Source organism: Passer domesticus, chromosome 31 (genome assembly GCF_036417665.1).
Source record: "Passer domesticus isolate bPasDom1 chromosome 31, bPasDom1.hap1, whole genome shotgun sequence".
Lineage (NCBI taxonomy): Eukaryota > Metazoa > Chordata > Aves > Passeriformes > Passeridae > Passer > Passer domesticus.
Window position 1 is genome coordinate 3,367,294 of NC_087504.1, and position 23,743 is coordinate 3,391,036.

The window sequence follows — 23,743 nt, forward strand, 5'->3', positions numbered from 1 at the left end:
ACATTGGCAGGGGAAATTCATTAAGGAGGATTGGGGGATTAAAGAGGATTTTCCACCCAAAAGTGCCCTTTGAGACGCTCTCCTAATGATGGGGGCTCTGCACCAAGGGTTTGGGGTCAAATCTTTCCCCTCCTGGTGCAGCCAAGCAGCAAATTTGGGGGTCCCTCCTGGGGGGCAGCCCCCACAAAAAAACCCTCCATGATCCTTGGAAAAGTAGGGTGGGGCTGGGGGTAAAGAGGGGGAAAGGGAATGTGGGGAGACCCCCAGAAAATCAGGATTAAACCCAGCCAGGAGGGGAAGAAAATTGAGAAAAATCAAAGTTTGAGATTTCTCCCTTAAAAAAAAAAAAAAACAAAAACAACAACAACAACAAAAAAACCCAAAAAAACTTGGTGGGAATTGGTCACCAGGGAAGGAGGTTGGGATTGGAATTCTGGGCACTGGGCCCAGGTGGGAATGGGCACCTGGTTTTTTCCCCCTCATTTTCCCCTAAAAAATCCTGGGAAGGGCTGGGGAAAATGGGATTTTTCAGCCTGGAGGAGGAAAGGCTCCAGGGTGACCTTTCAGGAGAGCTGGGGACAGATTTGGGATAAAGGACAGAGGGAAGGACTTGGGGAGTGGCTTCCCACTGGGATCTGGAGGTTTGGGTGGGATTTTGGGAAGGAATTCCTCCCTGTGAGGGCAGGGAGGCCTTGGGATGGAATTCCCAGAAGATTCCCCATCCCTGGGGATGAGTTTTAGCACCCTTCCCAACCCATTCTGGATTCTGTGGAAATCCATCAGCAAAACAGGGATTTTTTTTTGCAAAAAACACCACAAGAACAATGGATTTAGGACAAAACCAGAGCTTTTCTTAAAAAAAAAAAAAAAAGGACAGCACACAGAAAGATCCAAATCAGGTTTAATGAAGAATTCAGCCCTACAAATGCTGCAGGGGCAGGAATCTCCTGCTGGAAAAGGGAGCAAAGTGTGGATTTTGTGCCACTGTCACCCAAAAATCCAGTAATTTTTCCACTGAGGAAGAATCCCCTCACATGTAGCTGTGTCTGGCTCCCGAATCCCACGGGAAAGGAGGGCTGAAATTCCAGAAAAAAACTCCCAAAAAGGGGCAAAATGCCAAAGGGCTGCGGGGGCCGAGCTGGCAGCTGGATTTTGCTGGCAGGAATGTCCAGCTCCCGGCAGGGAGGCCTTGGAATCCCAGCCTCCCACAGAACCCCCTCCAATCCCTGCTGCTTTGGGAAGTGGAGCACAAAAAGCAGCAAATTCCCGGATTTCAAACCCCAGGGAAGAGCCTCTGGATGCCAACGGGGTCGGAGCCGCAGGGAAAAATGAGGGAGAAGTTTATTCCAAAGGTTTGGGTTCCTTTGCCTCCTTCCAGGTGAAACAGAGGCTCATTCCAGGTGGGAACTGTCCCTTTTTTGGGGTCCTGAGGTGCTGCATATTGAGCAGGAAAACAAACTCATTTCCACCGAGAAAAAATAAACTCATTTACTCTCAAAAATCAAATCCATTTGCCCCAAAACACCCTGACTGCACCAAGCTTCCAGCACAGGTGCAAACCACTGGAAATCTCTGGCATTTCAGCCCTCAACTGAGCAGGGAAAGTTCCAGATTCCGTGGCAGAAAGCAAACCCCGGCGGGTTTGTCCCCGCAGAGCCACTCACGGTCCCCCTGCCGTCGCTCGGAGGTGGCTGCGGCTGCCTCGCTGCCCTCAGGGTGCTCCCCGCGCCGGGGCCGAGGAGTTGGAGCTGCAGTCCAGGTAGTGGAAGGTCTCCAGGGCGCTCTGGGCGCTGTGGCCGATGTAGGAGAGCTTCACCGAGGTCCTGGCAGGGCAAAGGGACACCCCGGCAGGTTGGTGCTCATCACACCACTCTTCTTTTCCTCAAAAAACAAAAAAACCTCCCAGATTCCTGTGGTTTTGGTGAAAAGGTGGGGACTGCAGCCTCTGCAGGGAGCTGGGCTACACTCCGTATTTACCCCCTTGGGCTGGGTTAAAACCTGAGCCTGAGGTGGATTTGGGGGGAATCTGGGGAAAAATCCAAGCAGGATTTTCTTCCTGGAGCTGAAATCCCTGGCTGGAATTCCCTTGGGATTCAGGAACCACAGAACAGAATCTTTAAGGTGGGGAAAAGAGCTCCAAGAACCCAAAGCAGGAGCGGCACCCACCTCATGAGGATCACGATGTTGTGGACCTTCACCTTGGGCAAAGTGCAGAAAAAACTGGAAAAGATCAAGGAAAATGGTCAGCAAGTGAGAAACTTGAGGAATTTGGGGTTTTTTGGCAGCTCCTGCTGGTATTTTCACTTTGGTGCTAACAAAACCATCTCGCAGCACCTTGAGAAAATTCCTGGCAAAGGAATTGAGCAGGAAAAGTGAGTGTTTTCCAGATTGATTTCCCAAATTTTAATCAAAGCAGCTCCACCCCTCTCCCTCCCAGGTTATCTCCAAGGAGCAGTAAATCCTTACTACACATAGGACAGGGATCCACCCAGCTCTGCCTTCACGGTGAAATTCACCTGCAACAGAGCGGAAAAAATCAGATTTCAGTGCAGCTCCATCACCCTTCAACCCCATTTCTGAGGGAGTGGGCAGAGCAAAAGCAGCTGTGTCCCCCGGGCACTGCAACCACGAGGTGAACTCGCAGGACTCCCAGTCTGTACCAGTTTGTCCCTCAGGGGCTGGATGCTGGAGACGTTGGTGAGCTGCTGGCTGCCCACCACGGTGTTCATGTACTGCACCTGGCTGCTCAGGCTGCTCACTGACACCGAGTAGAAGTTGGAATTCCTGATCCTCAGCGTGGCCTGGAGGGGACAAAAACAACCCTGACCTTGCTGGCTGGTTCCCCTGGGGATTTGTTTTCCCAAATCCATGGAAACTTTACCGTGATGGCCAGGAGGACGGCGGAGTTTTTCCTGTCAAACCACACCTGGACCACTTTGATGCCGTCGTCGTTCACCAGCACAGAGTGGGGGGAACAGGAAGAAAATCCCCAGGCCAGACAGCAGCAGGCAGAGCAGCACTGAGAGCAGCACATAGAGTTTCCTGGGGAAACAAAAAAAAATTAAATTCTTCACCTCTTCTGCAAGATTCAGATCGTAAAAAACCCCACGCCCTGTTTGGTTTCCCTGGAAGAGACACCCAAGAGCCGCTGTCACATTTTTAATGTCAAAATGGCTCAAAATCCTCCCTTTGCACATTTGGGGCTGGGTAATGAGCAACCAAAGCAGCATTTTGGGGTCTTTTTGCAATTGCTCCCAAACTTCAGTGAGGGGATGGAAGGTGGGGGTGGGACTGTGGTGCCCATGGTAGAAATATTTAAAATCACACTTTAAATCTTTTTTTTTTTGGGGTGAAAACAACCCCTAAAGCAATAAAAGAACTCCTTCCTTACGTTCTCTGAGGACGAAGCCGTTGGTCGCTGTAGGGGATCAGAGCCACCAACTCGTTCACCTGCTCTGGGAAGCAAAATGGGAATGACACATGAAAAAGTGACCTTTTCTTGCTGTTTAGAGCTGGCTTTTGGGGTGTTTACGCGCCAGGGGAACAGCCACCTGTGGGGATGCAGCCGGTGCCTTGGCAGGTGGGACAGGTGACGCTGTCCTGGCCCGTGAACTCCATGTAGGGAATCTTGGCCACGTCCTGCACGGGCTCCCGGCTGGCCGGTACATCCTCATCCTCCTCATCCTCGGCGCTCCTGCGGCTCGGGGCGGTGCTGACGGCAGACAGGGAGCGCACGGAGCCCATGGTGGCGGCTGATGGGGACGGCTGTGTCACCGGGGAGAGGCGGCAGCAGCAGCTCTGGGCTCTTAAAGGGGGTTTAAGCCCTTTCTAAGCTGCAGTGCCCTGCTCAGGGGTCCCAAAGCCACCACAGTGTCCCTGTCTACAAAGGGCATCCTTGGAGAAAGGGACGCCTCGATGGGCTCCATGGCCAGCCGCCCAAAACCCAGCCTCCCCTCAGGCAGCCCCCTCCCCAAGACACAGCCCCGCGTCCCCTCAGGAACAGCCCAGAGCCCCCGAGACCCCACGAGAGGAACAGGCCCTGCTACGGACCCCACCTCAGAGACTCAAGGGCCCCCTCCCTCAAGGACCGCCCTTTGAAGACCCCCTCTCTGAGACCCCCTCCCTCAGGAACTTCTGAGAGACGGAGCCCCCCCCCCTCAGAGACCCCCTCATGCTCAAGGTCCCCCTCCCTCAAGAGCCGCCCTTTGAAGACCCCCCCTCTCTCAGAGACCCCCTCCCTCAGGAACTTGCCCTTCACAGCCCCCCACCCTGAGAGAGGAGCCCCCCCCTCACAGACCCCCCTGTCCGGACGCGCCCCCTCACAGACCCCTTCTCTCAGCGCTCTCCGCCAGGGGGCGCCCCTCTCCCGCCGCCGCCGCAGCCCCACCCCCGTTCCCGCGCGCAGCCGCCGTCGCTATGGCAACTGCGCCGCCCGGGGGCGGGCGGGGGCGCACCGTGACCCCGCCCATTCCTCATCATGCGGGATGGGCGGGGTTGCTCAAACCACGCCCATCCGCTGTGGGTGTACGTCACAATGGAGGGCGGGGTTTACCGAGCCACGCCCCGTCGTTTCACCCAAAGCGCACGCGCCAATTTATCGAGGGGGGGGTAGTGGCCACACCCTTAATTTGCATGCGAGAGGTGTGGTCAGAATCGCGCACGCGCAAAAGCAATGCGTGGGTCCGGTTGGGCGTGGCAGGGCGTGGCAGGGCGGGGCCGTGACGTAAATCGCGCGCATGCGCGCAGCAGAAGCGTCCTGCCCGTAGCGCGCATGCGCGGGGATGGAGGCGGGGGGAGGCTGGAACCAGTACGGAGCTGACGAGCCCCAATTTGGGGATCCCTGTCCCAGTACGAGCCCCGTCACACCAGTACAGACTGGAGCCACACCAGTGGGACAGCCCTGCTCCCAGCACGGAGCGGCCCCACCCCGGTACCGAGCGGTCCCGAGCGGTGCGGGCCCGCCTGTCCCGGTACCGAGCGATCCGAGTCCCCCTGTCCCGGTACCGAGCGATGCGGGCCCCCCTGTCCCGGTACCGAGCGGTCCCGAGCGGTGCGGGCTCGCCTGTCCCGGTACGGAGCGGTCCGAGTCCCCCGGTCCGGGCCCCCTGTCCCGGTACGGAGCGGTCCGAGTCCCCCTGTCCCGGTACGGAGCGGTCCGAGTCCCCCTGTCCCGGTACGGAGCGGTCCGAGTCCCCCGGTCCGGGCCCCCTGTCCCGGTACGGAGCGGTCCGAGTCCCCCTGTCCCGGTACGGAACGGTCCGAGTCCCCCTGTCCCGGTACCGAGCGGTGCGGGCCCGCCTGTCCCGGTACGGAGCGGTCTGAGTCCCCCGGTCCGGGCCCCCTGTCCCGGTCCAGCCCAGCAACACCTCCAGCCCCCCTCAGCTTCTGGGGGTGATGCCCCCAGGCCGTTCCCTCCCTGCTCCCGGGTCCGTTTTCCTTCAATAAATTCCCTCCCGTGGGACTTTTTCCCACCACGCCCGAGAGAAAACCGATGGAAAACGAAATCCCTCCCTCTGCCAACCACCCAAAACCATCGACATAAAATTCACGGCGAATTTAAAATATTTTGCGAGCTCCAGAGGCAGCGCCTGCCCGGCCGCGGCAGCCGTATCCCATGGAAATTTTCTGGATCATTTCTCCTCTCCTTCCCAGGAGCGAAAATTCAGGCGGGGAGAGAATTCCCGGCTCTCCTTCCTTCCTGCGCGTCCCGGGGGCTGTGGCATGAAGGGCTGGAAAAGGAGAAGGGAGAGGGATCGGGAAAGGAGAAATCCCTGCCAGCCCCTTGGGATGAGCTCGACCCCGCAGAGAATTCCCGGAGCAGGGAAAGAACCCAAAATTCCCCCCGCAGGCGGGATTGTGGAAGCGCTTCCCGGGAAATCTCCGCTCTCCCGGGACGGGCCGAGTCCGGACCCATCCTCCGGGATGAGGGAGCGCTGCTCCAAGGACAGGGAAATACCGGACTGGGGCTTTCCCCGCTTGTCCGTGCGTCCCGCAGGGATTTCTGAGCCCTGCAACGGGATCGTGGAGTCGCAGGATTTTTTGGGAGGGACCTTGGAGCCCACCCAGCCCCGTTTGTCCCTCCCAGGTGGCTCCAAGCCCCGTGCAGGGACAATTCCGGGGTGGCAATGAGGATCCTTAAGGTCCCTTCCAAGCCCAAAGCATTCCATGAAGATCTGGGATCACAGCTCCTGCCGCTCCGCATCCCCGGGCCATCCTCCTCCTCCTCCTCCTCCTCCTCTCCCAGCCCCGCCGACCCCTTTTCCCAGGCTGGAGCGGCACAAAAACCGCTCACGGCTCTTGCAGTTTGCAGGCAGGAATGAAACTCCGGGCAGGAACGAAATCCTGCCGAGTCCTGCCCGTGCGGGCCGTCCCGGGGGTGCGGAGCAGAGCCGGGATTTGGCCCCACACCCCTCGTGCCGGGGGATTGAGGGCAGGAGAGCAGCAGGGAATCAGGAGAGACGAGGAGAATTCAAACCCTCCTCGGCCACAAACTTTCTCCAGAGCTCGGGAGGCACAAATTCCCGGGGGGAAAAAGGTAAAAATTTGTATGGAAAATGCGTCCCACTGGTCGGGTGCGTGGCCGTGTCAGTGGGGGAAAACCTTGGGAGATTTTGGGACATTTTTTTGGCATGGAAAAAGAGCTGCGATCCCAAAAGCACCGGGATGGGGATGAGCAGCTTCCCCCACTCCCACCCTCCCGAAATCCTCCCGCGACACGAAATTGCCTCTGATGAGCTCCCATTTCTTCCCAGACGTTGTTTTCCCCTCCTCAGCCTCATTAAATCAATTTAAAGGCGATTTCGAAGCGTTTTCCCCACGCAAACCGCGGCGGCTGAACCCGGTGCCCGCGGCTGCGGGGGCTCAGCTGCGCCGGGGGCTCTTTTGCTCCCGGATTTTGGGTTTAGGGGACCCCCGATAAACCTGGGAGCAGCAGCGGGGCTTCTCCGGGAGCTCCTCTCGCTGCTTTATTCGGTGCTGCGGGTGGCTGCATCCCGGCTGGGGATTGGAGGGTGGAAAGGGGAAAATTGCGGAATATCCCGATTTTTTAGACTGGGGGTGCAGCGTGCGCAGGGAACGAACACCTTTGGGTTGGGTTGGGTTGAGCTGGCTCTGCCCAAAATCCCACATTCCAAGTCACCGATAAGAGGGTTTTGGATGGTCAAGGTCGGTTCTTGCTCTGTGCCAAATGCTCTCAGATCCCTCAGGAGCAGCCAAACCCAGGCGGGTCCCCAGGCTCGGGTCACCCTCGGGGTCTGTGGGGACAGCGGGAGCAGCTGGGGGTGGCACTCTGCTACCGGGGCCGTTTGTTCTGTCCCGGTACAGCACCGGGCACTCACCGGGAGCGGGATCGGCTGCCCGAGACCACCGGGAGGGGTGGCAGTCCCCAGGGGTCCCGTGCCCAGCTGGGCGCTCCCGGAGGGGGAGAGGGGTCGGGTGGGCAGCGGGGACCGGGGGCAGCAGGGACAGGGTGGGCAGCGGGGACAGGGTGGGCAGCGGGGACAGGGTGGGCAGGGGGGTCCGGGGGGCAGCAGGGACAGGGTGGCAGCGGGGTCCGGGGACAGCAAGGACAGGGTGAGCAGCGGGGACAGGGTGGGCAGCGGGGTTGGGAGACAGCGGGGTCGGAAGGCAGCAGGGACAGGGTGGGCAGCGGGGACAGGGTGGGCAGCAGGGACAGGGTGAGCAGCGGGGTCCGGGGACAGCAAGGACAGGGTGGGCAGCGGGGACAGGGTGGGCAGCGGGGTCCGGGGGGCAGCAGGGACAGGGTGAGCAGCGGGGTCCGGGGACAGCAAGGACAGGGTGGGCAGCGGGGACAGGGTGGGCAGCGGGGTCCGGGGGGCAGCAAGGACAGGGTGAGCAGCGGGGTCCGGGACCCTCCGGGGAAGCCCCCGCGCTACCGGGGACCACGTGCAACTCCGCCACACCCCCTTCGCCGTGACCGCGCCCATGTCTGGCCTTATATGGCGTGAGTGGGCGGGGACAAGGCGGTGCCGCGCGGGCAGGGGCGGGGCGGGGAGAGGAGGGGGCGGGGCCAGGGGCGCCGGTTCCCGTCAAAAGGCGGCAGCGGGCGGGGCTGGCACCCAGGTACCGGGAAGGGGACACCGGGACCGGGGACACCGGGGCCCAGGTACCGGGCAGGGGGACACCGGGACCGGGGACACCGGGACCGGGGACACCGGGACCGGGGACACCGGGGCCCAGGTACCGGGCAGGGGGACACCGGGACCGGAGACACCGGGGTTCAGGTACCGGGAAGGGGACACCGGGACCGGGGACACCGGGGTTCAGGTACCGGGAAGGGGACACCGGGACCGGGCATGGGGCAGCGGGGCCCGGCCAAGCGCAGCCCTTCCCGCCGCCCCTGCCGTGACTCCGGCGCTCTCCGCGACTCGGAGGTGGCCGCTGCGGGCGAACCGGGGGCGGCTTCTGGGGGTGCGGGGGCGGTGGGGGCCCCGGCGGCGGTGGGGTGCTCCCCGGCTCCCGGGGGTCCCGGCGGTGCCCGGGGTGCTCCCCGGCTCCCGGGGGTCCCGGCGGTGCCCGGGGTGCTCCCCGGCTCCCGGGGGTCCCGGCGGTGCCCGGGGTGCTCCCCTGCTCCCGGGCTGTCCCCGCCGGCAGCCGCCCCCCGGCCCGGCCGTTGAGTCTCCGGTGCTTCCTGGTTTGCCCTCGCGGTGTCCCCGTCCCGTTCTGGGGGTGGCTCCTGGTTTTAGGGGGCTCAGGGACTGTCCAGCCCCAGCAATGCGGGAGTTTTGGGGTGTTCCGGGGCGTCCCCACATCCCGGAAAGGCTCCGCTGCGCCCTCCCCCCCTCTGGGGCTCCCCCTTTTTGGGGGGGCTTCGAAATCGGGAAATTCCTGGGCGCCGTGGGGGTGTTCGTGTGAATTTGGGGTTTCCTGTAAGGTGATTTTAGCGTTTCCTGTAAGGTCGGCTTTGGGGTTTCTGGCTGCTCTCATGATTAAGCGCCCATTTAAGCCCACGTTCAAGGTCCCAGCTCGGGGTTTTGGGGGGCTGAGCCCCCCGGCACGGCATTAATCACCTTACTTCTTAATTCCCCAGTGCCTTCCCATATTGTGGAGGATCCCGAGCCGTGCCAGCCGCAGGAAAATCAAGGTACGGGGGGATTTTATGCACCAGGAATTGAGGAAAATCAAGGTACGGGGGGATTTTTATGCACCAAGAATTGAGAAAAATCAAGGTACGGGGGGATTTTTATGCACCAGGAATTGAGGAAAATCAAGGTACGGGGGGATTTTTATGCACCAAGAATTGAGGAAAATCAAGGTACGGGGGGATTTTATGCACCAGGAATTGAGGAAAATCAAGGTACGGGGGGATTTTATGCACCAAGAATTGAGGAAAATCAAGATACGGGGGGATTTTTATGCACCAAGAATTGAGGGATCCTCCTCTGAGCATCCCAGAAGAGTTTTTGGGGCGGTTTGGGGTCGGCTGAGCCGCTCCTTCCTCTCCTTTTCGAGGCTGCAGCTCTGAGAAAAGTTGGGTGTTTTTTCTCGGAAAGAGATTTTCGGGAGAAGCGACGTTTTTGCGGCGTCTCCTCCTCCCCCGGAGCCGCCCGTGACTCATCTTCCTCCGCCTGGGGAAGGAGCCGCGGCCGCGGCGGGACACGAAAATCCCGGGAAATTGCGGTTAAACCCAGGCAAGAGAGGGAAAAAAACCTGGGAAAGCGAGGGGAGCAAAAATCCAGGGAGGTGATGGGGAAAGCAAGGTGTGAGCGGGGCAAAAATCCTGGGAAATTGGGGTTTAAACCCAGGGAAAAGGGAGGGAAGATCCAGAGGAATTATGCGGAAATCAAGGGGAGGAAGAATGCCAGGACGTTAAGATCAAATCCAGGGAAATCGGGCAGTAAGGGGAGAAAAATCCAGGGAAATTAAAATTAAATCCAAGGGTGAATGGAGAGAAATCCAGGGAAATATGGGGAAACCAAGGGGAGCAAAAATGGTGTAAATAAAGTTAAATAAAGTTTAAAAAGCTCCCGTGTTGGGCTGGACCTGGTAGAAATAAAGAGGAAAAAATGCCAGGGTGAGATTGGGTTCCCTCTGGAGTCCTGGAGCAAGGAAAATCTGGGATATGATGATGCAGATGATGATGAGGATGATAGGAGATGTCTGCCCCAGATCTCCAGGGTGTGACCAGATCACGACTGAGATGTCCTGGCAATATCCAAAATCACAAAAATCAGATTTTCCCAGGTAAAAACACGCCTGGGGTCGTGGCTGGGGTTTGTTTCCCTGAATCCTGCTGTGTTTAGGGAGGAATAAATGGAAAATCCAGTTGGTTTTTTTCCCCATTTAATGGCTAATCCTGCTCCAGAGAATAATTTTTAACTTCTTGTGGCTGAGCCAAAGCAGTGCCAGCCTGGCCCCAGCTCCCTGAGGGGAAATTCTGGAATTGTCAGGGATTTGGAGAGGGAAAATCCCGGTAGGAGGTGGGCTGGGGTGGAAATAGGAGCCTAAAAAGGAGAGCAATAGGAATGGAAATGGTTCTGGGAATTAAAAATAAAATAAATAAATTCAGGGAGATGATGGGGAAAGCGAGGGGTGAGAGGAGCAAAAATCCTGAGAAAACATGGGGAAAGCAAGGGGAGCAAAAATCCAGGGAAATTAGGATTAAACTGAGGTGTGTATGGCACAAAAACGTGCCAGGGGTGGCAGTGCCAGGGTGTCCCCAGCGCTGCCACTTCATCTGCAGCCTCTGCTGACTCAGCTCCTCCTCGGGCCCTTTTCTCTTATCTCGGCCCTTATCAGCTCAACCCTCGCCCTTTTTCCTTGCTAATAAACGGAAAAGGGTGGAAAACAACACCTGGGGTTTTTATCCTGGCATCCAGAGGCGTTTCCTCCTTCCCTGGAATCCCAGGATCTCCTTGCCTGGAGCTGCTCCTGCTTCCCAGGGGCAGGCTGGGTGGAAAAGGGGATTTTTGGCACACGAAGCCTTCCTCGTTTTTCTCTGGAAAAGTCTGAGCCGTTTCCGGAGGGTTTTCCCACCTTCTGCATGCCCCAGGCGTGGCTGCTGCTCCAGTTTCCCAATTCCAGCTGCAACATCTCCGGCTGCTGCATCATTCCCCCTCCTCCTCCTCCTCCTCCCTCCTTGGGCAAGTCGAGGTTTTGGGGAGTGAGAATTCCCTTTTCCTGGGCACATCCCAGGGAAGGGAATGCACAGGGGTGTGGGGCCTCTAAAGGCTCCTTTTCCAGCTCCAAGGGGGGACCTTCTGTGAAAATTCCCTTTTTTTCCAGGCACATCCCAGGGAAGGGACAGGGATTTGGGCTCCCCTGTTCCCTAAAATCCATTCCTGCTCCCAAATATCCCTCCCGTCTCCACAAATCCCCTGCTCCAGAGCCTGACAAGGCCCAGCTTTATTTTTAGAGCGGGATGTGTCCCCTGGCCTTGGGCTCACCTGGGAGGGGACAGCAAATCCCAGATTCCCTGGGAATTGGCACAGCTGGGAATCGCCTGTGTGGCTCCACACCTTCCCAGGGCTGTTTCCAGCACAAAAAGAGGATTTTATTCCACAGTCTGGGGATGGTGCTGCCCTCCCGCCTCTGCTTTGGGAATTTTTCCATAGGGGGAGCCCTCCCCAGTGCAGTTTTTCAGGAATTCTGGGGTCTTCTCCCATTTCCTCCTGGCATCATGGTGCAATTCCAGTGCCTGAAGGAATCCTGGGCTCTGCCATCCCTTCCTGAGGGGCTGGGACACTGCAAGAATTCCATGGGAAAAACCTGGATTTGTGTCCTGCTGCTGCCCAGGGTGGCCCCTGCCTGCCCTGACCCCCTGCCTGGGACAGGGCACAAACGTTGGGATTTTGGGGCTGTTTCATTCCTGGAAAGGCCCCAGTCTCACATGGGATCCCAAGGCCACAGATTCCAGATTCCTCCTTGGAATCCTGGAAAATCCCAAATTGAGATCATCTCCTCCATCTCCTGGCCCTGCACTGGACACAAAACTCCCAAATATCCATGAGCATTTTGCAAAAATTCCTTGGGCTGGGCAGCCTCCGGGCCCTGCCCTTCCCTGGGAAGCTTTTCCACCCTCTGGATGAGGAATTTTCCCTAAAATCCACCCTAAACCTTCCCAGGGGTCCTGTCCCAGCAACTTCAGATAATCCTTGCTCCAATCCAGGGAATTAAGGTTGGAATTCCCCAAATTCCAGGTCCTCTCCCCAGTCCTTTTTTTTGGGGCAGATTTCAAGAGTGTTGTGCTAGGATTTTTCTGGAATTTTGCTGGAATTCTCCTCCCTCTGGAGCACAAAAAAAAAAAAAAAGCCCCAGGAGAAGCTGGAGGTGGTAAAGAACAAAAAATCCGTGTTGAAAATTCTTGGGAATTGCGTTTTCCCGGGGTGGTTTTCTCTCTCCCGAGGGTGACGGAGCAAGAACCTGTTTGGGAATATTTCGAAATCCAGGGAGAAGCTCCGGAGGAGTTCTGGAATTTCCTACAAGCAGGGGCAGCTTCTGCCTGCCGGCCTCCCCTGGATTTTGTTTGGGATAGGAGAGGAAGGATTCCTTGGACAGCCTGGAATTAGGGATTAGGAAATAAAGGAGCAAAGGGAAGGATTTGGGGCAGGAGGAGGAAAGGTTTGGGGGACACCAGGGAAGATTCTGGGGGAAAAATTCCCATTCCTGGATTTTTTTTTGAGTTTTTCCTTGGAAAAGGGGGGAAAGCTTCTCCATGGAATGACCACACTGGTGCTGGAGGGATCTTTTTGGGGGGGAAAATCCTAGGAAAAGCTCAGCTCAGTTGGATTTTCCCGTTTAGAAGGAGCAGTGGGATGTGTTTGGAGTCCAGGGAATGGCAATCCAAGGGTTTAACCTGGAATAGTCCCAATTTTTAATGGGCTGGAGAGAAAACCAGGATCTGTGGATCCCCAATTCCTCATCCCAGAGTTCCCTCTCGTGCCAGGAGCTCCGGAGTTGCCGGGCTCGTTTTTCCCAGCTGGAATTCCCAGGGTGTTGGATCTGTCCCTGCTCTTTGCTCTGATTCCGTTGGGAAACTTTCACCCCTTCCCTCTCCCGGTTTTCCATGGATTTTTATTCGTCTGGAATGCCCCAGTGCAGCAGCTCCCGTGGGGTTTTGGGAATTCTTTGTTTGGGGATTCCGTGGGATCTTCACCAAACGTGGGAAGGGATCCCCAGGGATCCCCCAGCCCAGCCCCAACCCCGAGGCCCGGCTGGGAAAATCCAAATGAAAACAAAATTCCAAAGGAATTAAAGGAATGAAGGTGAAAATCCAGGCTTGGGAATGGTGGCAGAGGAGAGCTGGGAATGCTGTCCCAGGGAAAGCCCCAAAACCCCCTTCAGGGATCCCTGGAAAACAGCCCCAAAGCAGAGGCAATTACTTCATTGGGAGTTTAATGGGATGTAATGGATTTAAAGGTGCAGCCGGAATCTGGGAATGGGCGGGTTTGGAATGGGAAAAAAGCACTTCTTTTTCTCCTTTTTTAGAGGAAAAAATTTCAGAGACACTGGGAATTTTTAAGGAGCCTTGGGGTTGTGTTACCTCATTAGCGAGGCATTAATTGAGCCTCTCCCAATCCCAGAGCTTTCCCAGCATTCCAGAACCCCAAAAATCACCTTTTTTTTTTTTTTTTTTTTTTTTTTTTTTTTTTTTTGGTGGTTTTAGTGGCCAGAACCAATGAGAATAAAAATCCTTTGCCCAAATCAGGGGGAATCCAAGGAAAAATCCTGAATTTTAGGGGTAACTTTAGCACCAAACCCCCGATTTTGCCCCAGATCAGGTGGAATTGAAAGAAAAGCCTTGACAAATCCCGATTTTCCCCCCTCCCAGCCATGGATCCGGGCGCTTCCAGCACCTCCGTGGCCGATCCTGCCGGGGACTGCGAGCGGAACGTGCCCAGGGTCTGCGGGGTCTGCGGGGACAGAGCCACCGGCTTCCACTTCAACGCCATGACCTGCGAGGGCTGCAAGGGCTTCTTCAGGTGGGCCCGGGCCTCTGGGAGTGCCCCATCCCAAAAAAAACCCCGGGAATCCCAAGGGGAATCCGCTGGGAATGCCCCATCCCAAAAAAAAAAAACAGGAGTCCCAATGGGGTCCCGAAACAAGCCCAGAATTCCGGGTGGTGCTGCATCCACAAGGTTTAAGGGGGGGGAAATTGCTGATTTCTTTTGTGGGATGGGTTTTTCCCTCTTTTTCCAGGGTTTTTCATGGATCTGGGAGCCTTGCAGTGCTCCAGGAAAAGGGGGGAGTGTGGGAAAACTCCCCTGAGGTCACAAATTGGGATTTTTTCCCCAGCCAAAAAGCCCTAAAACCTCAAAAAAACCTCTGGGATTGGGGGATGAGGAAAGGCAGGGGAAGCCCTGGAGCAGCTCTTCCCAAAATCCAGTATTTCCAGGGAATTCTGCTGTCCCCCCTGGGAATTCTGGGTCACCCTGGGAATTCTACCCCCATCCCCCTGGAGCCCTTCCCTCCTCCCAGCACGAATCCCTCATTCCAGGCTGGGAATGAGGCTTGGAATCCTCTATTTTTAGCCCCTGGGATCCCAAATCCGCCTGGGAATGGGTGGCTCGGGAAGGTTTCCACGGAATTCCAGCCCAGCCCGGCTCCGGTGTCACCCTGGGAGCCTCCGGAGCCACCCAAGCTGCAATTTTCATTCCAAACCTGGAATTTTGGCCTGTCCCGAGCCCCGGGAATGTTTTTCCCTGCTCCAAGGCCTCGTTGTTTGTGCATTCCCGGCCTTTCCTTGAGTTTTTGAGAGAAAAAGAAGCTTTTTGTGCAGCAAAATTGGGGATTTGGGGGTGTTCAGGGCTGAATTCCAAGTGCTGGGTTTGTGTTTCCCCATTGGGAGCAGCAAAATTCCAAAGGTTTTGGAGGAATGGGGGTAAAACAGGGCCCTGCCATCCATTTTTCTGGGATGAATTCCCAAAAATCCCAAATTCCTGTCAGGAAAAGGCAGAGTGCAGCCTCTTTATTTACATCTCCCTTTCTAAAAGCAGCTTTTAATTCCTGGGGCTGCAGCCAGACGAAATCTGGAAGATTTTTACCCAGATTTTATTCTTTTACCCATTTTTTTAAATTTTATTTTATATTTTACTAAATATTTTATTTTATTACACATATTTGTAATTTTAATCCATATTTGACATATTTTACCCCTATTTAATATTTTTTTACCCAATTTTGATTTTTTTTACCCATTTTTTTATCTGATAATTGCCCTTGGGCTCTTCCAGGGATGGGGCAGCCACAGCTTTTCTGGGAATTCCATTCCAGGGCCTCTCAGGGAGGAATTTCTTCCCAATATCCCATCTACCACCTTTTTCCTGGGAAATTCTGCCTCTGACCCTTTGTCCTGGGAAGATTCTGATCGTTTTTCCCTGGAAGTTTCTGGCCTTTATCCTTGGGATATTTTGGCTCCGACTCTTTATCCCAGGAAGATTTTGGCTCTGACCTTTTGTCCTGGAAGGCTCTGACCATTTTTCCTTGGAAATTCTGGCTCTGGCCGTTATTCCTCGGAAGGTTTTGGCCCTGCCCCGTTGTGCTGGCAGGCTCTGACCCTTTTCCCTGGGTTATTTTGGCTCTGACCCTTTGTCCCGGTGGCTCCACCTTCCCGTTCCGCGCTGTGGTTTCGCTGCAGCTCAGGGTTGTCATTTTCAGGCTCCTTTCTCTGTGTCCTGCAGCGAGAATTCCTCTCCCTGCACACCCAAAATGTGCTCGGGCCAGTTCTGCCAGCAAAGCCGGGCTTAGGGCGGCTCGGTTTAAACCACATGGCCCCAGCTCGGGTTTATTTTGCTGCCCGGGAGGGGTTTCTCTGCAATCCTGCAATCCTTCCACCCTCCTGGCCTTAAAAACCCATGTTTAGACCCAAAAATCTTAAACCCAGCGGGCTGGGCTGGGCTTAGAGCAGCCCTGTTTAGTGGAAGGGGCTCAAGCTGGGTTTAAGGTCATTTCCCCCAGACCATTTTGGGATAAACCCAAATTCCCCTGGGGGAAATTTTCCTTTTCCAGCAGTGCCTGAAGCTCCCAACCCAACTGATGCTTGCAGCATCAGCCAAAACAGCAGGAATCGAGCCCAGAACGGGTTTTGCCCTTTTCCCTGCCCTTTTCCAGGAGGAGCATGAAGAGGAAGGCCATGTTCACCTGTCCCTTCAGCGGGGACTGCCACATCACCAAGGACAACCGGCGGCACTGCCAGGCCTGCCGGCTCAAGCGCTGCCTGGACATCGGCATGATGAAGGAGTGTGAGTGTGCCCGTCCTGGGAGTGACCTGGCACTGCTCCCGGGGCCCTGGCTGTGCCTCTGCCACCTCCCTGCTGCCAGGGCTGCCACCAGGAACCTCCCCGGGGGATGCAAAGGGCAGGGGAAGCAGCGGGTAATGATTGAGAGGAGCTGGTTTAATGATTCCTTCCCATCCTGGAGTTGTGTTCTCATGGATTCTCCTGGTTTTTGAGCTCCATGACTCCCACTGGCTCTGAAAATCCTCTTTTCCAGCATTTTCCATGCTCCACGGGGAGAGCTGGATAAGCTTCCCCGTCCCCATGGAGCCAGGTTGGGTTTTCCTCTTCTCCCTCTGGGATTTTTTTTTCCTGACCCTTTTTTCCATGTGGGATAAAGCAGGGACTTAAGTCAACAGCAGAAGGAATTAAAGCGGTTTTTAAGCCCAGTCCAAACACACAAATGTGGCCCAAATGTTTGTTTTCTCCGGGTGTATTTAGAGATAAGTGGCTTTTAAAAATAAAACATATTTGAGGTGCTGGGGAGGAGCTGGGTGCTCCTGGAGAGCTCCAACCAAACATTTTCTGCTGGGAGATTGTGGCCAGGCTGTCCATGGAGCTGGGAATTTGGGATATGGAGGCAGGGCCCTTTCCCTGATGTGCTAATCAGGGCACAAACAGAGCCTGATGTCACCCCAGGGCCTCCAGAAAAATCAGAATCTGGAGTGTTTGCGGGGGGAAAAAAAGCTTACATTTCCAATGATCCTGATGGGAATCTCTGGATTTTATTCTTTGGGATGGGCAGGTTGATGAGGGAGGAAAAGGCCACATCCCACCCTGGCTGTCCCCAAATTTTGGGGAGCTGTCCCTGGTTTTTGAGGAGCCCCTAATGAGAGAAGTGCTTTAATTAGTACCAGCAGCCAATTAATTACCCAGGAAGGGCTGGCAAGTTGCTGGGCAGCAATTCCAGGGGGTTTTCTCCAGGTTTTCTCCATGCTTTCCCCACAGGAGTTAACGTGTAAACAGCCCCGTTAGCAAATCCTGCCTGCATTAACCAAAACTGACCCAGACAGGCTAAAAATAGCTAAAAATGGACTTTGCCGCTGGAAAAATGAGGGAGGACGGAGGGTTTGGGTTATTTTTAGGTGGAAGAAGGGAATCAGGAAGGCTTTGAGGCCTTGTTTTCCACAGGGTATTGGGATTCAGGGCTGGGAATGTGGGGTAGGGAGGAAGAGGAGCAGGGCAGATCCTTGTGCCGGGGTTGATTTGGGCTCTTCTCACCTCTGGAATTTGGGGGTTGGGGTCCCTCCCTGGCTGCCAGTCCCAGTTTGGGGCAGGAGGAGCCGGGTTTGGCCAGCCGAGGGGTTTGGTGACCCCAACTCTCCCAGCCCCATGCCAGGCCCTGGCAGCCCAGGTCACCACATGGCATTTCCAGAGAATATTTGTGGGTTTCTGCCTGTCTGGGGACAAACGGGGCAGAGAAAACCCCTCCAGGCCTTGGGATTTGGGATTTCTCCCATGTCCCCTCCTTGCTGCTTTCTCCCCTTGCACAAGGGCCTGGGAAATCCTTTTTTCCACCTGCTGGGCGGCCAGAAAATGTGGAATTACCCCTTCCCTGCCTTCTTCCAGCTGCCTGGAGCTGAGGAAGGGGTGTCTGTCTCTCAGGGATGTTGGGGCTCCCTTGGATCCTTCCCTAATAATCCCCAAAAATCCTTCTCCACGGATTTTAACAGCTCCTGCTCTTTGTGCAGCGCCAGGGACCCGGTGCAGGCCGAGCCCCTCTGATGCTTTTTGTGATAAAAACTGGGAAGGGGAAATGGCAAAATCCCGATTTTCCTCCCCGATGGTGGAGGTGGGAGCGACCTTTTGGCTCCTCATGAGGTGTCCCAGGCCCCTCTGAGATTGTGCAAGGCTGGGGAATGGAAAATGGAGAACGGAAAATCGCCCTGGGCCAAAGGAGCAGGCGAGGCCGAGGCCTCCTTGGCTCGAGCTCCTCCTGCTGACCTCTCGCCCCAAATTCCACCTTGACTCTCCCAGCACGGGGTCCCTGCACCAGGGAATTCAAAAACAGCCCCTGGGGGTGTCCAGTCCCTGGGGAAAGGAGTTCCCTTTGCTCAGCCCTGCTTTGAGGGGCCTCTGTTGTGATTTCTGCAGCTCCCCGGTGCCTTTGTCCCTTCCAGCCCCTCTGAGGCTGCTCAGGGCTTGGAGTGCTTGATAAAAAAGTGAAGATTTCAGCCCAAATTGTCCCCAGCTGCTCCTTTTCCCTGAACAAACAGGCCCAGCCTTGCGTGGAGCCCAACCTTTGGCCGCTGCTGAGCGCCGCCACCCCAATAAAAGCCATAAATCCCCAACCCTGAGGGCGGGGGAGCCTTGGCTGTGCCTTGACCTTAAAAATCAGATTAAAACTGCCCTGAAGCAGTGCTGGACACCCCTGGTGGCAGCTGGGAGCCGAGGGTTTCAGGATTTGAGAGTGCCGAGCAAACAGGGAGGGAGCAGAGCGGGCACAGGGCTGGCATGGCCTCGGTGCCCCCAGAGCCTCAGGAAAAAAAAAAAAAAAGCACCAGAAACCTCCTGGGCACAGCAGGAAACCAGGGACAAAGGGGTTTTGCAGGTGGCAAAAGCGATTTTCCAGGGTTCCAATCCCTAATTCCGCCCCTTTTTCTCTCGCAGTCATCCTTACGGACGAGGAGGTGCAGAGGAAGCGGGAGATGATCCTGAAGAGGAAGGAGGAGGAAGCGCTGAGGGAAAGCCTCAAGCCCAAACTCTCAGAGGAGCAGCAGAAAGTCATCGACATCCTGCTCGAGGCCCACCGCAAAACCTACGACCCCACCTACGCTGACTTCACCAAATTTCGGGTACTGACCCCAAAAATGTCTTTTATCCCTCAAATTCCCTCTGCAAAATCCACAGACCCCTCTGCCAGCCCCGTTCCTCAAGGAGTTTTCTCTGTTTTCTCCCCCAGCCCCCCGTGAGGAGCCACCCCAGCAGCAGAGGGGCCACAAAATCCTCGTCCCTCCTCACCCAGGACCTGTCCTCGGAGGATTCCTCGGATCTCTTCAGCTCTGAGGCCTTCAGCACATTCCCAGGTGTGCCCCAGCTCCTCCAGGCCCCAAACTGGGATTGGGAGCCAGGGAGGGATCCCAGGATTTGGCTTGGGCTGGAGGTGACGCCTCAAACCACCCCAAATTCCAGGGGTGGGGAACGGTAGTGCCAGAGACCAAATTAACCCTGGCATGAGGGTCTGCCCTCCTCATCCTGCATTCCCAGACTGGGATCCCAAACCAGTCCTGAACCCTAACACCCTGTGGAGAACGTGGCCTCAAAACAACCCAGATTTCCTCCCCTCACCCCTGCAGGGCTCACAGGGGCGGAACTGCAGCCCCTCCACCCAGATCTGGCATTGCAGAGCCTTTGTTCAGCTCCTGGGGGGCTCTGGGGCACAGACCCCACCATGGTGCCCTCCTCAGAGCCTTCCAGAGCCTTTGGGGGCTCTCTGGGGCACAGACCCCGCAGGGATCCCTCCTCAGAGCCTTTGGGGGCTCTCTGGGGCACAGACCCCGCGGGGTTCCCTCCTCAGAGCCTTTGGGGGCTCTCTGGGGCACAGACCCCGCGGGGATCCCTCCTCAGAGCCTTTGGGGGCTCTCTGGGGCGCAGACCCCGCGGGGATCCCTCCTCAGAGCCTTTGGGGGCTCTCTGGGGTGCAGACCCCGCGGGGTTCCCTCCTCAGAGCCTTTGGGGGCTCTCTGGGGCGCAGACCCCGCGGGGATCCCTCCTCAGAGCCTTTGGGGGCTCTCTGGGGCGCAGACCCCGCGGGGATCCCTCCTCAGAGCCTTTGGGGGCTCTCTGGGGCGCAGACCCCGCGGGGATCCCTCCTCAGAGCGTTTCCCTGGCGCAGACCCCGCGGAGCCGCCGCCGTTCCCGGGCCTGGCGCTGCCGGAGGAGCAGGACGAGAGCTCCTCGGTCAACCTGGAGTTCTCGCAGCTCTCCATGCTCCCACACCTGGCTGACTTGGTCAGCTACAGCATCCAGAAGGTGATCGGCTTCGCCAAGATGATCCCGGGGTTCAGGTGAGGCCGCGGATCCCAAATTCGCTGTTTCCCGCTGCCGGGAATCCCGTGCTGCCCTTCCCAGCCATTCCTCAGCTCTGCTCTCTGGCTCTCCCCCTCCCTGGGGTTCTCCCCTTTTCCCAATACCCTGGAAAACGCAGGCAGATTCCACCAGGGAGACACCCAGAGCACCTGAGGGGCCTCAGCCTAAGTTCATTCCAAGATTTGGGGTAAAAGCACACCTGAAAAAAGCCCTGGAATGGAAATTCCTGGTGTGGGGCCTCAGCCTAAGTTAATTCCAAGATTTGGGCCAAAAACACACCTGAAAAAAGAACCCAGAATGGGAATTCTTGAGGAGGAGCCTCAGGTTCTGTTCATTCCAAGACCTGGGGCAAAAAACACACCTAAAAAAAAAAAAACAGAATGGGAATTCTTGAGGAGGAGCCTCAGGTTCTGTTCATCCAAGATCTGGGGCAAAAATGCACCTGAAAAAAAAACCTGGAATGGGAATTCCTGGGGAGGGAGCCCCAGATGAGGGCCTGGTGAGAGCAGCCTGGGGGTGGCAGCTCCTGTCCCCTGTGTCCCCCGAGCTCCCCATCCAGAGGGCAAATCCTCCTGCAGGGAGCTGTCTGTGGAGGACCAGATCGTGCTGCTCAAGTGCAGCGCCATGGAGGTGATCATGCTGCGCTCCAACGAGTCCTTCACCCTCGAGGACATGTCCTGGACCTGCGGCAGCAGCGACTTCAAGTACAGGGTCAGCGATGTCACCCAGGGTAAGGGAGTGCCAGCCCCAAACCCCGAAATTCCCTGACTTTGCCCCTGTTGGGCCTTCTCTCTGCGCCTGGCTTTGTGCTGAGAATGGGGCTGGGTCCTGCCCCAAATTCTGGGGGTTTAGGGGGTGACAAGTGCTGCTTCAAGGTCTGCAGTGCCACCTCCACAATGGCCCCAGTGCCACCCCAACGTGTCTGAAAAAATCCCCTTCCAGAGGAAAAATAATCCCCTTCCAAAGGGAAAGATCCCCTTCCAGAGACCCCTGAGGCTCCGTTCTCTTTGCAGCCGGGCACAGCATGGACCTGCTGGAGCCGCTGGTGAAATTCCAGGTGGGGCTGAAGAAGCTGAACCTGCACGAGGAGGAGCATGTGCTGCTCATGGCCATCTGCATCCTGTCCCCAGGTAGGGACAAACCCACCCCAAACCCTAAAATCCCACAGAAGGGAGGGGAAAAACCCCAAATCCCAAAAACCCACAAAAGGGAGGGAAAAACCCTAAGTATAGCTGGCCCTAAAAAGGGACAAAAGGGAGGGAATCAGCCCAAACCCTAAAAACCCACAAAGGGGAGAGAATTCCCCCAAATCCTATAAAGGGTTGAAAGGGAGGGAATCAGCCCAGACCCTGAAACGGGACAAAAGGGAAAGGAATCCTCCCAAACCCTAAAAAGGGAGGGAATCACCCCAGACCACAACAAGGGACAAAATGGAGGGAATCATCCCAATCCCTAAAAAGCCACAAAAGGGAGGATATCCCCCCAAAACCTATAAAGGGATGAAAGGGAAGGGAATCCCCCCAAACCTTATAAAGGGATGAAAGGGAGAGAATCAGGCCAGACCCTAAAACAGGACGAAATGGAGAGAATCCCCCCCAGACCATAAGAAGGGACAGAAGGGAAGGGAATGACCCCAGACCCCAAAAGCCCACAAAAGGGAAGGAATCTCCGCAAACCCTAAAAAGGGACGAAAGGGAAGGGAATCCCCCCAAACCCTATAAAGGGATGAAAGGGAGGGAATCCCCCCCAGACCATAAAAAGGGACAAAAGGGCAGGGAATGACCCCAGACCCTAAAAACCCACAGAAGGGAAGGAATCCCCCCCCAAACCCTAAAAAGGGACAAAAGGGAAGGGAATCCCCCCCAACCCTACAAACCCCCAAAGGGCAGGGCGTGCCCCCTGAGCCCTGCCCTGCCGCAGACCGGCCGGGCGTGCGGGAGCCGCTGCGGGTGGAGGCGCTGCAGGAGCGGCTCTCGGAGGTGCTGCAGAGCTACATCCGCGCCCGGCACGCCGCGCCCGGCGGCCGCCTGCTCTACGCCAAGATGATCCAGAAGCTGGCGGATCTTCGCAGCCTGAACGAGGAGCACTCGCGGCAGTACCGCTGCCTGTCCTTCCAGCCCCAGCACAGCATGCAGCTCACGCCGCTGCTGCTCGAGGTGTTCGGCAACGAGATCTCCTGAGAGCCTGCCCCGGGGCCGGGCCGGCTGTACCGGGATGGGCCGGGCTGCTTGTACCGGGAGGAGCCGGGCTGGCTGTACCGGGAGGAGCCGGGCCGGCTGTACCGGGATGGGCCGGGCCGGCTGTACCGGGATGGGCCGGGCTGCTTGTACCGGGAGGAGCCGGGCTGGCTGTACCGGGAGGAGCCGGGCCGGCTGTACCGGGGGGAGCCGGGCCGGCTGTACCGGGATGAGCCCGGGCAGGGGTGGGGGTCTGGCAGGCAGCTGGCGCAGCCCTCCGCCGATGTTTTGCCTCGAATCCCTTCTTTTCCTGATGGCGTGGAAGGGGAAGTGCCCGGAGGTGAGCCCCGGGTGCTGCTGCGGGTGCTGTGCTCTGCTCCCCCCGAAGTCCCGCAGCGCCCGTGGGCTCTGACACCCCAAATCCCGGCCAGGAGGGGCCACGGGCGGTGTGCCCGCAGCTCCAGCGCAGCCCCTGTGCTGCTGCCGCCGCACCGGCCGAGCCGAGAAAGCCCCGGGAGGGGACGTGGTGGCCTGGACCCTCAACGGGAAGAGCAGGACGAGCTTTGTTTGCACTCCCTGGGAATGGGGGAGCAGGGGCAGCTCCAGGGGACACCCCCACTTTGGAGCTGCACCCTTCTGCGGGATGGGGTGATGACTCCTGGGATGGGACAGGGACCCCAGTCCCAGCTTGGCTTCCTCCCCCTGCCATGTCCTGGAGGCGGCTCCAGGCCTGAGAAACCCTGGGAAGGGGGATTTGGGAGCTGGGGGGCTCCAGACCCCCGGGAAGAGCCATCACAGCCCCCCCGGGCCATGAGCAATGGTCAGAGGGTCCCCAGCGTCCGGAGGGTGCCCGGCTCCGGCCAATAAACTCCTGCTTGGGCAAACCAACTCGGCGCCAGGCTCGTGTGTCCATCCCTGGGTCCCGGGGCTGGGCGGGACCGTGTCTGTCTGTCCCGGCGGTGTCCGTATGTCCGTCCATCCATCCATCCATCCATCCATCCATCCATCCATCCATCCATCCATCCATCCATCCATCCATCCATCCATCCATGCCTCCCTGTGTGTCCATCCCTGTGTCCCCGGGGGCTGTCCACGGCCGTGTCTGTCTGTCCGGCGGTGTCCGTGTGTCCCTGTCCCTCTGTCCCGATCCCGCCCCGCGTGTCCCCATTCCGGGCCGCCAGAGGGCGCTCGCCACACCAACCCGGCGCCTTGGCCCCGCCCCCTGCGCGTGCGCACTCTCGGGGGCGGGGCTGGGGGCGGGGCTGATCCTGGGCAAGCGCGGGACAAAATTGGCGGGAAGCGCTT

General features: G+C 57.3%; 2 protein-coding genes across 4 annotated transcripts; one reads left to right on the top strand and one right to left on the bottom strand.

Moving 5' to 3' along the window:
- Positions 1-883: 883 nt before the first annotated feature.
- On the bottom strand, positions 884-4,458 carry LOC135287916 (transmembrane protein 106C-like). The gene is given in 9 exon segments (XM_064401159.1): positions 884-1,823; positions 2,167-2,220; positions 2,467-2,516; positions 2,661-2,801; positions 2,882-2,971; positions 2,973-3,042; positions 3,392-3,455; positions 3,552-3,805; positions 4,328-4,458. Coding segments are annotated over 8 exon segments (774 nt in total). The 5' UTR covers positions 3,745-3,805; positions 4,328-4,458; the 3' UTR covers positions 884-1,711.
- A 3,634-nt stretch (positions 4,459-8,092) lies between these two features.
- Positions 8,093-23,637, top strand: VDR (vitamin D receptor). Of its 3 annotated transcripts, none has more exons than XM_064401080.1 (10): positions 8,093-8,125; positions 9,050-9,103; positions 13,790-13,940; positions 16,069-16,199; positions 18,843-19,027; positions 19,135-19,258; positions 20,068-20,239; positions 20,840-20,991; positions 21,275-21,391; positions 22,182-23,637. In XM_064401080.1, exons 3-10 carry the CDS (start codon positions 13,792-13,794, stop codon positions 22,439-22,441), a joined length of 1,290 nt encoding a protein of 429 aa, XP_064257150.1. In that variant the 5' UTR covers positions 8,093-8,125; positions 9,050-9,103; positions 13,790-13,791; the 3' UTR covers positions 22,442-23,637. The 3 variants fall into 3 exon arrangements, with proteins under 3 accessions (XP_064257150.1, XP_064257149.1, XP_064257151.1); XM_064401079.1 differs by lacking the exon at positions 8,093-8,125 and adding an exon at positions 8,132-8,199; XM_064401081.1 differs by lacking the exon at positions 8,093-8,125 and adding an exon at positions 8,167-8,199 and having other exon boundaries at positions 9,050-9,145.
- Positions 23,638-23,743: the final 106 nt, after the last annotated feature.